Here is a 16,105-nt window from a genome sequence, read left to right on the forward strand (position 1 = left end):
GGGTGCGGGCCGTGACCCAGCCGCTGTAAAACACAGCGGGAGCCGCCCGGCTGCGGTCCCGGCGGCAGGGCATCCTCCAGGACCCCGGGGTACCGCGGGAGCCCCAGTGGGCTCTGTGTGGGGCTCGGGGCACCACGGGATCCCCGAAAGGGCGAACCTGGCCCTCCCCCCGATCCCCCTCCCTCCGACCGGAGCGCCCCGTCGTCCCCTCCGACGGCGCGGAGCGGCGCGGCCCCGCCGCACAAAGCCCCCAGCTCCGCGGGGAGGGCGGCCCGTGCCCGGGCTCCTCCCTCGGCCCCTCCCCGGCGGCCGGGCCCGCGCTGAGGGAGCCCGAGCCGGCGCCGCGCAGCCCGCGGGGGGCGATGTGACCCGGGCGGCCGGGTGCGGTGCCGTGCGGGGCAGGCGGGCTCGGAGAGGGGAGAGAGCGGGACTTCGAGCCGGGGGAAGATGTGGCTGAAGCCCGAGGAGGTGCTGCTGAAGAACGCCCTCAAGCTGTGGGTCACGCAGAAGAGCAGCGGCTACTTCATCCTGCAGCGGCGTCGGGGCCACGGAGACGGTGGCGGCCGCTTCACGGGTACCTGGTGGCGCGGGCGTTCCGCGGGGGCCGGGCCGGGCCGGGCCGGGCCGGGCCGGGTGGCAGATCCCCCCTGCGTTTGCCCCACGGGAACTTGGCCGCGCCGGGCACCCGCCGGCGGGTCGGGCTGCGGGAAGCGGGAGCGGCCTCTTTGTTCGGGCCGTGCTCGGGTGGCCCGGCCCGGCTCGGCGATAGCGCGGGGCGCCGCGGGTCCCCCGCCGCGGGCGGAGCGGAGGCAGCCGCCGGCCGGGAGGTGGGGGCCGCCCCGGCTTCCCACGAGTTGCCTGGGGAGCAGCTTCGTATTTCTGTAGCCTTGAGCACAGCTGAAGACACTTTTATTGTTACTTCTCCGCTCTCCCCTCCCGATGGGTTTCTCAGAGTGACTAAGGGCGGGCGCGGAGCCCGTCAGGACGTGCGGAGCCGGGGTCCGTGGCCGGAGGATGCAGCTGGGGAGAGCCGCCGGGGGCTGCAGCCCGCGGGACTCGGCGGAGGTCCCTGGGGCCAGCCGTGAGAGGTGAAGGGATGCCGGGGGCACACAGTGGGATGTGGTACCGTGCCCCTCCGGGACCGTCCGCGACCTGCGGCTCGGCTCCCCCTTCGTTAACGAGAGCTATATAAGTACGTGTAGGACTCCTGGCTTTTGGACGATACACGACATTACGGGGCGGGGGTTTTGAATTCGGTGTTGTGATCAAGTGCATTCTGTCTTATTTTTTGTATTAATTCTACTACGGGTTATGGTGGCTGTAGATCCGGCACATTATATCCATGTGGCACTCCAGATACGTGTAGTGAAGGATATGCACGGAGAAGGATCACGCTCTACCCTCGTAACAGTGTGGATCCGTGAATAACTCCAGCGAGAATGATATGTTAGGCTTGCGCTGACCTTGTAGCGTAGAGAATTTGGGCCAAACTTTTGGTTCAAAGACAGCAGCAACTGAATTCAAATAAACAATGCTTTGGAGAATTAATATAGTTTAACAGTGTAGTTCTTACTTGAAAGCAAACGAGGCTGTTTTGAATATTATAAAGTGAGAATTTTTAATGGTAGCTTATATATTTGAAAGAATTGTCAGGTATTTTCAAAATCAATATTTTCTAGGGAGCTTAAGAAGCTGCATTACCACATTCGGTATTTATTTTATTAAAACCTTTTTTTCCTGATCTATTGACCCTTGCCATTTGATAATACTGCTTTCTTCATTGTTGCCTTTTTTAATCGGAGCTCATCCTACCTGTCCATAAAATGCACAGAACTTGAACTGTGGCTTGGTAGATTGCATGCTAGCAATGTATCACTAATGAAATGGAAGTTTTGCCAGTGAGTTAAAACGCTTAACCTCCTATTTTCTTCTGCCCTCCTGTTTGGAAGTCAGGCCGCTCTTTTGTGACAGTAAAGACGATGTGGATTAATTTTCAGAGTTAAAAATAGCTGTTTACAGCTGCTTGATTTAGGTCCAGGACAATCATGAGGTTCAGTTTCACAAATGTTAGTGCCTTGCGCCTGAGATTTCACTACGGAAATTTGCAAGCTTAAACCAAACAAACTGCTTTTCTCTCTGGTTGAGTTTCAGGTGAATCATTTTGCTGAATCTACGGTGCACAGGCTTGCTCAAATCTCTTTTGGCTGGCAAAGGAAAGCCACTCCTGTCTTGCACATTTTCCAAAGGAACTGTAGATTCTGATGGTCTCTTAAACCATTTGGAAACGTTTGTATTTAAAAGGGATTAGGAATTTGAGTCCTAAAACATGGCTGGGGTTAGATAGTGTAGTTTTTTTTCACAGTTTTTACTTGCAGTGAAGGAAATGGAGATGGGTACTGAAAAACAGCAAAGCTTTGCTGGTGTTTGCTTTCAGTGCAAACCTTACCTCCTGATTCTTGCTTTACATGACTATAGAGACCCTTAATTAGTACCTGTCTTTTCCAAACTGGCAGAAGGGCAGTAAAGCTCTGCCATATTTCAGAGTATGGTTTACCAAGTGGTAAAGTCAAAAGCTAGAAGTTTTTGTTTGTTTTACTGGGGAAGCAAAGCTTAAGTAAGAACAATATCCAAATCTGTTTTCTCTTTAATACCTCGATCCCTGGCCAATTGCAGTTACATTTTATGAAAAGGAAGAAGTTTCAAAGATGTGAAGATTTGGTGCATGAGAACAGGTGCCACAGTAGAAGAGAATCTTGTAGCTCCTGCGGGGAGGAGGAGGTTGCATATCCTGAGGCTGTGTTAGACCTGTGTAGGATCAGCAGAACGAAACTCTCAGAATACTAGATTTCATAGAGTTTAGATGGAGCAGCTGACCACCTGTGGCATAATTTGCTTTCAGCTGGGTGGAAGGGTGTGATACCCGAGTTGCCTTTGTGTCTGTTGCCACAACATGGTATTTGCATTGAACCTGTGTGAGGGCATCTGTTTTATATAGTCCAATTCTCATATTTGCCTGTCTTTCTTTCTTCTAGGACACTTCTTTGTTCTTACCAGGGCATTTTAACTATTAGGTATGAGTAAGTTAACACAGCTGGAGGGTATATTTTATGTGGATTTAATTCCTGAAGAATGGACTAAAGATGGTCTCTTGCACAAAAGTGTTTTTTTTTTCCCCATATCTGTATTTTTTTGTGTAATGTTTTTGTCAGACACTGAGCAGATATTTGTAAGTGATGTTTCCTACTGTTATTTATGTCCTAGGGCAGTTCCCAAATGCACACTGGGCTTGCAAACAGAGGGTACAAACAATAATAGGGGTTGTATTTAACTCTTCATTACTTGACCAGTCTCATTCTGGTTTCTGTCTTCCTTAGGGATATGCTTTTTCAAGTAAATGTTTAACTTGCTACTTTACCTGGATTTCTACTTGTCAACTCTGCTGGATCAGAGACTTAATAAGAAAATAGAAAATTTTTAGAAATACTTTAAAAATCTGAATTGTAATGTTTAAACTAATGACTAATTTTAAGTTATAGATTAAAACAATTATTTAGCTCATCAATGTCTGTTGATTTTAGGGTTTTCTTTGCCTAATTGGAGAGCACTGTAGTGATTTCTACAGAAAAAGATTTGTGATGTAGCCACGATTAACAGATCAAAGTTAGTTGGATTTAATACTTACTAATGTCTTTGGCTCTGAGGTTACATATTAATGATAAGCTTTATATGACAGTAGTAAAAAATACTGTCAAATGCCTTGTGGTAAATACTGCAAGATAGTTTAGCCTTTAAGTGAATCACTACTTTAATTTTTAGGAAGGGATGTCAAAACCTTCATGCACCTTCCTCTTTGATTAGTTTTTTGCATTTTGACAGCAAAACTGCTTATTCTTGTATATGTTGGGAAGGATTTTATCACGAATGCTGGACTGAGAGGAGTCTTCCACTCTTCCCAAGCAGCTAGTGTTGCAGTTTTTGTTTATACAGTACTTGACATTGCACACTCTTAGCATATAAAAACCCACTTAGCAACTCCTGTGAATCTTTCCTTTTATAAATAAAGTTAAATAAGACCTTAAAATGAACTCCTGTTTCAAGCAGCTTTTTCTTTGGTTGAGATACGCTGATTCTTTAACTTCTTGCTTGAAGTAGCTCAATAAAAGATTATGTTTTGTTCCTGTTTTACCTATGTTATTGATTTAGCTATGATATTTTTCTCTACTCTTCTTCTAGCTTCCATTTTCAGCTCAGGGCGCTTTCTAAGCTGGATATAGTTTCGTGTTATTTGCAACTTGCAGAGGATGAACATTTAAAAAGGAAATGAATTTATTTTTCAGCTCTCAGTTTTTTGGTTCACAACTTTAAGTATAATAGACTGGCAGAAAAAAGCATCTTCTGTATATGAATCTAAACCTTATTATTGCTTTAATAAATATAAATGTGTTAGGCATGGTAAATACATTTCCAAGTTCCATCTTAGGATTTAACATTTTCTTTTAAATAATGTTCTTGCTGGGCAATAGCTTTTGAACTCATCTACCAAATACCTCTTGGTTGTGAGTGGAGAACTGACTAGTTTGTGTGATAAGACCTTTCTTCCTTATTTTCCCTTTGCTTGTTAATGCATACAGAGAAATGGTTACTGATAAGCTCTGGAAAATTGTTCTGGAAATTAAAAATTAAAGGATCTCTTGCTGCCCTTTCATACTCTATTGTCCAAGCAGTCCTGTAATCATTGTCAATAGCTCAGCTTTTAGTGGCCCTGCACATCTCCCAAGGTCTGAAGTAAATAATTTCATAATGGAGTCTATTTCTGGGAAAGGCAGTAAGAGGGAGAATTCATCTAGATTGCCCCTGTTCATTACAATGTAGCAGAAGAGGGTCCAAAATACATGAAGACTTGGATTTTTACTAGGGAATGCGAATGAGAATCCCCATAGTATCTTTTTACATTCTGGAGGGGCAAAAGGCGAAATGAGTAGCATATTAATAGAATCATATTAAAAGGCCTGTCCCCATACAGGTTTCAAAAAGTGTTCCTTTTTGTTTTAATATATGTTCAGGATCCCAAAATAAGTTAGGCTCAATCTGAGCTCAAATGAAGAAAAATCCAAACCCAACAGAACACTTTCATTTTAAATTAAGCAGTTTGAGGAGAGGAAGATGCCACAATACTGATGTTAATAAAGCATATCGGTAATGGTTACTATCAGTATTCATGGCTTTGTTTCCTTAAGGAACAGCTCTCTCAAGCCTTGCACAGGAGAAAGAGAAATATGCATACTTTATTGAAAGCTTGGACTCTTGTCAAAACATTATCTAGCCTTACCCACAACTGGAATTCAGATCAGCAGGGTTTTTTTCCCCTTTTTCCTCTCTTTATTTTACTGTAACATTTTTTTAGGAGAATACATACTTACAAGCACTTTCCCAAGAGGGTGGCTTCTCTGTTACAGTGTTTGGCCAAGAGTCATGAGCTGGAAGGAAGGATAGGAGCAGGGTGCCAAGCTACTTCCTGCAAAGCTGGGTACCCCAGTTCCTGACCTCTGACCCCCCTGAGCTGTGTGTTCCACTCTGGCCCCCTCTGCTTGCCTTTCTGGGGTGAGTTACCTGCTCCTGAGCACTACAGTGGTGCTGAGATGGCTAAGGTGAAATGCAGGTGCTTGTGTTGAAATGTTAGCAGTGTGTTAAGTGCTAATATTAAAGCACTTAGGAAGTACCTGTGCTTGGAAAGGAGGGTTGTGTCTGCACAGGGACTGACCACCACCTTGTGCAAGACTAATCTGGTAAACACCTACAGTGGCTTTTTATTTTCATGATGTGGAGGCCAAATGGCACAGAAAAAGGCAGGAAAATTCTAGAATGATTTGGGCTGGAAGGATCTTAATGACCATCTAGTTCCAACTCCCCTGCCATGGGCAGGGACTGCTCCCACTGGACCAGATTGCTCAGAGCCCCATCCAGCCTGGCATTCAACACTTCCAGCATAGGGCATGCACAGTTTCTCTGGGCAACCTGATTCAGTGTCTTATCACCCTTGTAGAAAAAAATGTCTTCCCTATAAAATAAATGAGCATGTCAGTGGTGGCAGAGTTAATGTAGGACTAGTTTGGTCTATTCAGCATTATTTACAGCACCCACTAAAAAAAAGACTTTTTTATATTCCCCTGAGTAGTGGTGTGTGTCTGAATAATTTACAGGGCTGCAGCAGCAACTGGTATATCCCATCTTCTTGTCCATTTTCAGGTGGAAAACAGTTTCAGGTATTTTTACTTGTAACATGAGAACCAAAGCATTTGGCTCAGTGGCCTTCAGGGCTGTAAAAATAGGCTTGGCTTGGACTGGACTGATGGCAGAGGACTGAGATAAGCAGCTGTGAGTGCTTTGTCATGGCAGCATGCCCACCTGGGGAAACAGCCCATGGGGAAGCTGTGCTGGGGAGAAATAATTGATGCTCCAGGGTGGGGATGCTGTTTCCACCATTCCAGGAGAGACAGTTCATAATTCATCTCACTTCTTCCTCCTGTGTGGTCCCTCGCTCTGCACGTGGTGGTCTGACACAAGCTCTTAGCATCACATCCAGGGATATGGGAGTCATGAGTACCATGGGACACCAACCCCCACAGTGAAATGCGTGAACTCCCCATGTTTCTCATGTCCACCTTCCCTCCAGATCACTGGGACCTAGGCATAATGATTAAGCATTTTGTTGCAATTTGTTTCTACATACCAGGTTGAAAAAAGTCCCAATTCAACAGAAACCAGTTTACTCAGTGGCAGTGTTTGATCTGGCAAGGTCTATGCTGGAAGTAATCTAAGGGCTTGGATGTTGGGTATTTTCCTGGGTGAATAAACACTTGGAGCATTAGGTCTTTATGCTGAAATCTAATGTTGCCTGTTCTTATCTTGCAGTGTGGTGAGCCCTTATCGTTTTAAAGGAAACAGAGCCTTCCTACAGCCGTTGGAGGAGTCCTCCTTCATCCTTTTTTCTTATGTACTTACCCAAATAAGTTTTGCAACTCTTTTTTTCTGGTGGTAGAAGTGTAATAAATACTTTTGAATGGGTACTGTACTGTATCAAAACCTGTTTATACAATTTTGCAAAATTCAACAAAGACAGTGTGGTTGCATTAAGCTGTTGTTATTAGCAGCTTTGCGTAGCTGATGGTGTTATTATTCATCACAAACACGTATTTTAGGGTGTCCTGAGTGAAATCAACAACCTGCTAAACATCTGAGTTTTGAACGTTTAGAGTAATCAAATAACATGAAAGATCTAGAGATGTCCCAAATCATTTATGCTGGGGGCCACCACTGGCCAACAGTAGCTTCATGACCACTGCCCTGGGCTGATTCCTACCTTGGTGCAGCTCAAAAGCTTCCACCTTAGCCTGGAATGCCCAGGGCCTGGCACTCTGGAGGTGGGCTGTAAGAGGTGAGGATAGAGGCTGCAGTGGTCCTCATTGCATCTCCGACCTGGGTCTTGCTTTGGGCCACCCGTGGGGTCATGGTCACAAGTTAGGGCTCCTGCATGGTGGGCTGGTTGAGGCCTGATAAGAATCATCTTCATGGTCCTCCCATCCCTCTCTTAGCAAGGACATTGGTCCTAGGGAGAGCTTCTGAGATGCCTTGCAGAGCCAGGCAAGCAATCTGTGCTATTTGGTGCTGTCCCAGGAGTGCCCTTTTGCCAGGCTGAGCTTATCCTGGCTAGTGTGAAAAGCAGGTTTCTGTTCCAGCTGGAGCCCAGGGATGGCAGGAGGAAGGGAACAGGTACATCCATGTGTCCCTCCCTGCCTGGTGGTGGGCTGTTCCTTCAGGCAGTTTGCTTGCCTCCTCTAGCATGTCTAATTGCTGCCCACCATGGCTCTTCTGAGACACTAATTGTTTGCAAATCATTGTGGGATGGAGGAAGCTATGTGGAGAAGTGTAATTAGGATTCAGGGTATGAAGTGCTTCTCTGCCTCAAAAAGCCAAGATTAATTCTGCTTTACTGATGCTGTTAGTTCAATTTCACTGTCCTTAAAAAAAAAAAACACCTTTATTTTTATGATCATGTGAATTGTTTAATTTGTTCTTTTCTCCCAGTTCACATGCCTAAACAGCTTAGAGTGATTCTTGCAGCTGTTAACTCTCCTTGTAAAACTGCAACCACTGGGAAGCAACATGTACTGTTAGCTCCTTCCACTTCCTGGAAGAGCTTTCTCCTTTCCAGTAAGAGTACAGCTTTTTTCAGACAACTGGGCTTATTTTTCTTTCTGCCTTTAGCTTTCTCTGGTGGAGCAGACGTAGCAAGCAGCAGTGAGCTCCCAAGGATGAATTTGAAGGCATGCTTTTTCCTTTGTGGTTTTGCACTGGAGCAATGCTGCTCTGTGACTGTAATTGTAAATACCCAATTTGCTGGTTTTGTCTTACAAAAACAACCTAGTCTGACTGAAAAAAAGAGGGTTTGAGTACTTAAAACATGGCTTTGGCATGATATAAGTGAGTGCAGCCACCAAGTGCTCTTTTTCATGTTGCTGCAGATCAGCCACTGCAGTCCGTAGAGACCATGTGGTGCTATAATTTTCTTGACTTTGGAAGTGCCAGGTGCCTGCAGCAGAGAGAAACTTCAGCTTTAGAGTCACTGAGCGTACTGGTTTGGGTCCTTGTATGGTGGTTTTAGGCCTCTGCCCTAAAACTTCCATCTTGCTTCATATTTATTACTATATTCTAAAACCCCAAACTCTTAAGTTTTCCACCCTGTGATATTACACTCTTCTAACCAACTACACACCTGTAGTGTAGTGCTATCAATCAACTTTGGAAGCCTGTTCCACAGCCTCAGGTCCAATGTAGTGCTTTCCTGGGAGTCAGAGTCTGTCTGTATAGGGAGTCTAAAATTCTCAGCATCCAGAACTCCAACATTAGTCCTGTGCCTGTTTTCTTGGAAGGGCTAGATTTGGCAGATGCTCTTAAGTCAGGCATTGTGGCACATCTGTCCAGCTGAGCTGGTGTCAGGTGCAGTGGAAATCTCAAGTATGTTTTTTTTTTCCAAAGTAGACTTAGGAGGAATGGAAGGACAGTTTTCTCTCTGCTTCAAGCTTCTGCAGCAGTCAGTTTGTTTGTACAGTGACTAAAGATGTTCCCCAGGATGCTGGAGACGCAGGCTGGACTCTGTCTTCTCTGTCAACCCTTTCATTTTGGTAGGGAGGGTGTAAGTGCTTGATTTGGGAAGTTCAGGGCTGTGTGGGAACAGTTGTCTCTGTGCATCTGACCCACTGTTCCTCAGATTTCAAAAGTGCCATTAGAATTTCTTACTGACCAATTGCAGGTACTGCATGTAATTGCTTCTTTGAAGTACATTGGCTTTTATTCCCCACTTTGTAATGGATGAATGAGTTCATGTTAATCAAAAGATCCTGGCTGTGGTGACTAAATGTCTTACTTAAAAACCAAGTAGAACTGAAAGGGTAACAATGCTGAGTGTTGGGGCACTGCAGGCTTCCTTGTCACTTAGATTTAAATCTCCTTTTTTTCCTTCTCCCCGTCCCTTTTCCCCCAGTGCTTCCCTCTTTCCCACAAAAAAAAAAAAAACCAAAAAAAACCCACAAAAAACCCACCAAAAAAACCACAAAAAAAAAAAAAAAACAAAACAGTGGCAGCTGTAACCTTTTCCCTTTTTGTTTTATTTTTTGGAAGGGTTTTATTAACTTATTAGTCCCAGACTCCTAAGTGCCTCTGCCTTGCAGCATGGTTTAGCTGCTGAAGCGGCCACCCCGTTTTTGAGTAGGTCTCAAAAATTTCCCTTTGAGGCCTTTAATATATGATGGAGGTAGGTAGAAATCATCTTGCTTTATGTAGAGAGGGTGTCTTGGACTGCCTCTTGAACATTGTCATAAAAGATGGAAATAACAGATAGCTTTTCAGTTTGAGTTTCTAGTTTGAGTTCAGCTTTACTCACCCTCTGCGCCACATCTTGGAAGTTTAAAACTATTTTAGAAATCCTATGTGGATGGTTAACAGTGATTCAAGAAAGGAGCCTGCATTCTTTAGTTTGAAAGATATGGAACATTTAGTAGAAGATGATGTAAAGTTAACTTACTGTAAGCATGTTCCTTTTCCTAGATGAAAACATGACACAAGAGAAATCGTAATGGGATCTTTTATCTTTATGTGGGGGAAGAAACCATATCTTCAAAGATGAAGAGTTGTGCACTTCTGATAGATCATTTGAGAACCTGATTCTTATAGAAATATTGTTGATTAATTTTTTGTATGTGTGTGAAGAAATGCTCAGCAAATTCATAGTGCATGACATCCCGATTGTGTTCTATTTGGTTACAGGTTGACCTCTGTAAAGGAGAGACAGTACCTACCTGTTGTAGAATTTGAAATTGTTTCTTGGTAATTTTATACTTCATTAATTTATTTCTTGTATTGTATCCATAGTATGCATGTACATTTGATACCAATAGATGTGCAATTGGAAGTACAACAGGCTTGTTTTACTTGAAGGTATCCTGTTTTCTTTACTCAAGTAACCAGATATGCATGAAAGTAGATGTTTCTGTGAAATAAAAACTACCAAGTAAAGAACGAGATTTCTAGTGAGTTTTCCAGATATGTTTTATAAATTTACTTCTGAAAACTATAGATAGATATTGGGTCTATCTGAAATCCAGCTTCCAGCTGAAGTGTTTACATTTATTGAGAAGCATATAATTTCAGTAGAAAAGTGTCTTTCCACTTTTCCTGTCTTCTCCATATGTGTCAAAAGTATGCATATTACACCAGACATTTGCATGTGAATTTTAGCCTAAAAATATTCCTTCTGTATGAAGAAACTTGCACCTTTTGAGGAACCTGCAATGTTCTGTCAGTGGTCTTTTGTGGAAGGCTTTGCAAACCCATGTCTGCGGCTTTCCATTGTAGAGTTACTGTGTGGTTAATTGCTTTTCCTGAAATATTTCTGTGTCTTGGGAGGTCGGAAAACAGACAAGAAGTTGGTGAAGTGGCTCATTAAAGGGGAAGAGCTATTCTGAATTTTAAATCCCTCCCAGAAATCTTGTCTCATATAGGGTAAAAAAAAAAAAAAAAAAAAAAAAAAAAAAAGGAAATAAAAAGGGAGTTTTGGGAAGAAAACAAGGCTGGCAGTTCTCTTTTCCTCTTCTGCTTCTGCTTCCTTTTCATTTATTGCTGTCTTGAAGTATAAATGGTTTCACTTTCATCAGTGATGTGGAAGAGGTCTGCATCACCCTGACTGATGCATCAATATGTGAGCCAGAGGCTCTTAATGTAATTTATCTTGCTAGCCAGATACCCTTCTGTTTTTTAAACAGATTCTGTTTTAAAAAAAGGCCCTTCCATGGGACCGTTTGGACATGTTGTGAGAAAGGTGTTTGCTCACAAGCTGGGTATTTTTCAAAGCAGATTTCAGCATCAGTGTACTGTTGTTTGTTTCTTCACTCAGGGGTCTTTAGGTTGGTTGTTTTTCAATGTTATGATGCAAAAGTTACCCCCGATGAATTAGTTTTTGTAATTTTCTTGCTACCACAGTTTCAACTGAATTACCATATTGGCCAGGGTGTTTATATTAGTGTTTATCCTGTTCATGCTTCTGCAAATGCACTCTTAGTAATTTCTTTTCCCTGTTCTCTACCTCTCTCAGTTTCTCATCCAAAAAATAAAGGAGCCCCCAAACACGGGGATGGGACCCACTTTTTGTGCTTGCTCAACTTTAGCAGTACTTGCTTTTCTTTTCCTTTGCTCCCCTTATGTCCCCTCTGCAGCAACCCCACTGCAGCCCTTCCTGGCAGAGGTGGGACAGGACAGGACACCCTGTGGATGGCTTAGATTTTATGTGTGGGGTTGCTGTTCCTTGCAAAGTGCTCATAGAGGGGCCAGGCCACCTGGGCTTTATTCTGGCAGGTATCCTGATGGCCACGCTCTTTTTCTTCTATTTGCGTCTTAGTTCTGGCTCCTCTTTGTCATCCTGAGTTAATATTTTAGCTATGGGTAGTTTAGAAAAGGGAGGTGATTATTTCTTTGTACAGTTGAAGGAAGAATGGGTTTCTTTTTAATAGTTTGTAAGCAAAATTGAAATTGTAAGCAGAAGTAAACAGTGAGAAGAGGAATTGGGTTTTCTGGTCTGTTATTCAGGAAGAGAAAAAGGAATTACTTTTGCACAGGCTAAGAATTAGTAAAGTAAAACTTTGCAGCTACTTCTGTGCTATCATGTATTTTTTTCATGGTTTCTGAAAGGAAAAAAAGGTATTTCATAAATCAGATTTTCGTTAAGCATTCTCTAGGGATTTTGGTAGCACTTGCTGTTAGTTGACTTTTTTCTATGACTTCAGTGAAATGAAAAAGAATCTTTCTCCTAGGCCTATCATCAGGGGAAAACATGCACAGCACAGAAATGTCTTCTTCTTTTTCTTTTCTGTGGTGTCTCAATTCTTTTGAAATGTGAAATTTAAACCCTATTTTTGTTCTCTGCATCATTTGATGCTCTCTTACTGGCTTTAATCCAAATGTTTTGAAGACTGCACACTAAAGTTTTCTGCACACTGTTTTCTGTGAGCACAGCCAATTTGCTACCTTTCATACTAGGATGAGTTTTAATGTGGTTTTTTTGTAGTTATAGGAGAGCATGTAGCAATTTCAGATATTATACATGTCATCAGTCTGCAAATTCAGATCTCCATTTTAAATAGATGGGTGTAATATCTGGTCACATATTTAAGTGAGAAGCAAACTGCTGTTGAAGAATGTTTCACTGTGCAGTTTTAAGACATATTGTGTCCAACTTCTGCTTGGCTTTGAAAGCATCATCAATGTTTTGTGTGTGTGCAAGGAGGAAATATTTAATGTAATTCTCTTTGGTCTCAGGTTATTGATGCTGTTCCATGTGAGCTTCTTACAATTCTAGACCAGAAAGTGGTTGAAATGTTGTTTGGTTGTGTTATACTCAAATTAATTATCTGCCATTTGTTATCCAAGTGAGAAGGCAATTAGGACTTTGTAGGTCTCTATTATTTCCATTAATCACTTGGGTGATGGACTGGAGAATGCCAGCATGTGGTGCCAAGGGCTGACAAACTTTTTGGAGATGGAGATTAGTCCCTTTTGTGTTGGGTTAGTGGTGAAGAAACAAAAATACAACAGGTTTAAAAAGTTACATGTGCAAAGCCAAAAAAAGTATTACAGAAAACTTCCTAGATACTCTAGGGATAAAACAAACATGGAAAGCTGTTCCTCACCCTCTGCCATCCCTTTCCTTAGGAGATGTGTCTCTGCAGAATGCACAGGAAAATTGAGTATAAAGCTGCCCTGAATTGCTATTTGTAAGCACCATAAACCAATTCTGAGTTACTTTAATATGCAAGCTTGCATATGCAAATCATGGCATTCAGATAACTTTTTCATGGATAGCTTGGTTTTGCCTGCTCAGGGGAATGGGTAGCAAGAAGCTCCAGGAACTCCAGGTGTTCTCCAGATTGGAAAATCTTTTTTGGGGTCAGCAATTGCTGCAGCTCTTAAAAATGAATTTTTCTGTATTGAAATCAAGTGCTGATTTACAGTGGGATACTGCTGCAAGCTTTCTTGGATACAGAGGTATGTATGCAAGATAGAGGAGGTGATCTTCTGTTCTGCTAGTGGCTGAGACTTCAGTAGCAGTGAGCATCAGGTCCACTTGAGAGTGTCATTCTTAAAGATAAGCTGGAGACATTCCAGTGTAAGTTCAAGAACAGCGAGGTGTTTGAAAAACATGACCCATAAGGAATAGATGAGGTGATTCGGGTTTCTTTAGAAAAAGAGAAATCATTAAAGGGTGGGAAACCATGATGTTACTTTTTCATTATGTTGAACATTAATATCAGAAGTGCCTGTGGCCAGTTACTCTGCATGTTCCAGGGAGCAAGGTTAATTTCCAGCTAGAAAATTTAAGATTGTGGCAGATGACTTGTTTGTTTGGGGTAGGGTTGTTTGTTAGGGTTTTTGTTTGGTTTTGTTTGGTGTTTTGTTTGGTTGATTTTGTTTGATTGTGGTTTTTTTTTTTTTTTTTGTTTTTTTTTTTTGTAAGAATATTTAATGAAGATAGTGGAAGAGGCTGCCTGGAGAAGTTGTTACATCTTGATTGTGGCGGGTTTTGAAGAACAGGTTAGACAAACACCACTCACAGTATAGGTGTATTTATCCAACTTCAGAGCAGGGCTGGAACAGTAACTTCTTAAGATGCCCTCAGGTCTTTCCACTTCAGTTCTGTGGTTATATACATATATATGAGGCAAAACCAGAAATGCAGAGGATTCCATATGCTTTTGATCTTCTAATCTGGTTTGCCTTTGCATTCTGAGCACCTGTAAATTAGAATATAAAACTGGGGAAGAATTGTTATCATTTCATTCTGTATTTTAATTTTACAGCTTTAAATGTGAAACAGCTTGCAGGCTACAGATGTGAGAACTGGCATTAATCCTCTTTCCTCCCTTTTTTTCTTTGCAGGTCGCTTGGTTGGAGCCCTCGATGCCGTGTTAGACTCTAATGCACGTGTTGCTCCATTTCGAATTTTACTCCAAGTTCCAGGCTCACAGGTTTACTCTGCCATTGCATGTGGTGAGTTATTGAATGGATCAGAAGTTTACTGGGCCATAGCTATTGGTGAGTCACAGATGGAAAACCCCAAACTGATTCTGAGCATGGTCAGTGTCTGCATGTCCAGGAAGCTCAAGGTAACCTCAGCTAGTTGTGTGCGTGTGGAAAGCTTGTTTAACAACCAAATTAACCTCTGGTTAAAATCACTGATAAAGTGTTACCTAGGAGCATTAAGTTTCAATGGAAAACTTGTTTAGCAGTGGGTGGTTTGCTGCTTTCATTTTCTCTGTTGCAAAGTGGTGTGGTTCTGTTCCTATTCCTACTATATCTTTTCATATAGTAGTGGTCATCCCTTACAGCAAGAAGCTACTTAGTCTAGGCTTTCACCAGCCTAATCTTTCACTTGCTTACTGTGAAATGTCTTCACACACTTTACTATAATGAAATATAAGTAGAACATTTGGAAGATTTAGGAGGTAAAGTCGTTAGGGAGGGAGGGAATGTCAAATTCCTCATCTGTTATGCACTAATCCCTTTTGCAATGTTTCTGTAACTTCTGAAAGTCAAGCTTATCTTCAGGAGCATGATACTAACATGAATTGCAGCAACCTTGCCATGACCCAGTAAAAGCTATCTGAAGTTCTATTCATCCCACTGTTGCTTGGCCAGTATGCACTGCTGTTCTTACTTCTTCTGCTCCCATCTAAAAGATCTTAGCATTGAAATTTACAGCAGTTTTTGTTTGGGAATGGTTCAAAGCTGTGACTGGGGAGAATTAAGAAGCATCTCTTTAACAAAAGGGTGGCCAGATCCTGGGACAGGATTCCTTCTAAGCGGTGGTTGATGTCCCACCAAGCCTGCCAATGTTTAAGAGGCATTTGGACAATGTCCTTAACTTCAATAACTTCAGCTTTTGGTCCGTCCTGAAGTGGTCAGGTGGTTGAACTAGAAGATTCCCAGGATTTCAAGGAAAACAAGGACAGCTTCTTGAAATGCATCAGTAACAAAAGGAAAACAAAGAATAATGTGGGCCTGTTACTAAATGAACAGATTGCCCAGAGAGGTTGTGGAGTCTCCCTTACTAGGGACTTTCAAGAACCATTTGGACACAATCCTGTGCAATATGTTCTGGGATAACCTTGCTTGACCAGGGAGGTTGAACCTGATGACCCATTGTGGTCGCTTCCAACCTTTCCAATTCTGTGATTGTTGTAGATCCCTTCCAACTGAAAATAAGCTGTCTTTTTCTATGCTTTCTTATACAGATCAAGCCATGAAATAGTTAGATAATGTAAATATTGGCATGTCACTGATAGTGTTTGACATAGTAGTCTTTTATGTAGAGTCAGTTTGTATATTCACCCTAACCCTTTCCTCTCTACGTGCTCATCCAGCAATTTTTCCTTGGTTCAGCAGAGATCCCTCTGCATGTTCCCCATTAATACTGGGAATTTTTCCCTGGGCCAGATGTGTGTGTTAAGAAGCTTGCGTAAAGTCTGTTTGGGCTATTTTTGTTTTGGCTAGGTTTTCT

At 42.5% G+C, this 16,105-nt stretch overlaps 1 protein-coding gene across 2 annotated transcripts in view; it reads left to right on the forward strand.

The window, feature by feature from the left end:
• The first annotated feature begins 258 nt into the window (after positions 1-258).
• TBC1D8 (TBC1 domain family member 8) overlaps positions 259-16,105 on the forward strand; it is a 49,144-nt gene continuing 33,297 nt past the window's right edge. The window contains exons 1-2 of one of the 2 annotated variants that reach the window (XM_068180362.1): positions 259-574; positions 14,485-14,595. In XM_068180362.1, coding sequence (XP_068036463.1) covers positions 448-574; positions 14,485-14,595 — 238 coding nt within the window. In that variant the 5' untranslated portion in view covers positions 259-447. The remainder of the gene's footprint in view (positions 575-14,484; positions 14,596-16,105) is intronic. The other variant, XM_068180361.1, reaches the window with a different exon arrangement.

Source organism: Anomalospiza imberbis, chromosome 2, assembly GCF_031753505.1.
Source record: "Anomalospiza imberbis isolate Cuckoo-Finch-1a 21T00152 chromosome 2, ASM3175350v1, whole genome shotgun sequence".
In the NCBI taxonomy this organism is placed as follows: Eukaryota; Metazoa; Chordata; class Aves; order Passeriformes; family Viduidae; genus Anomalospiza; species Anomalospiza imberbis.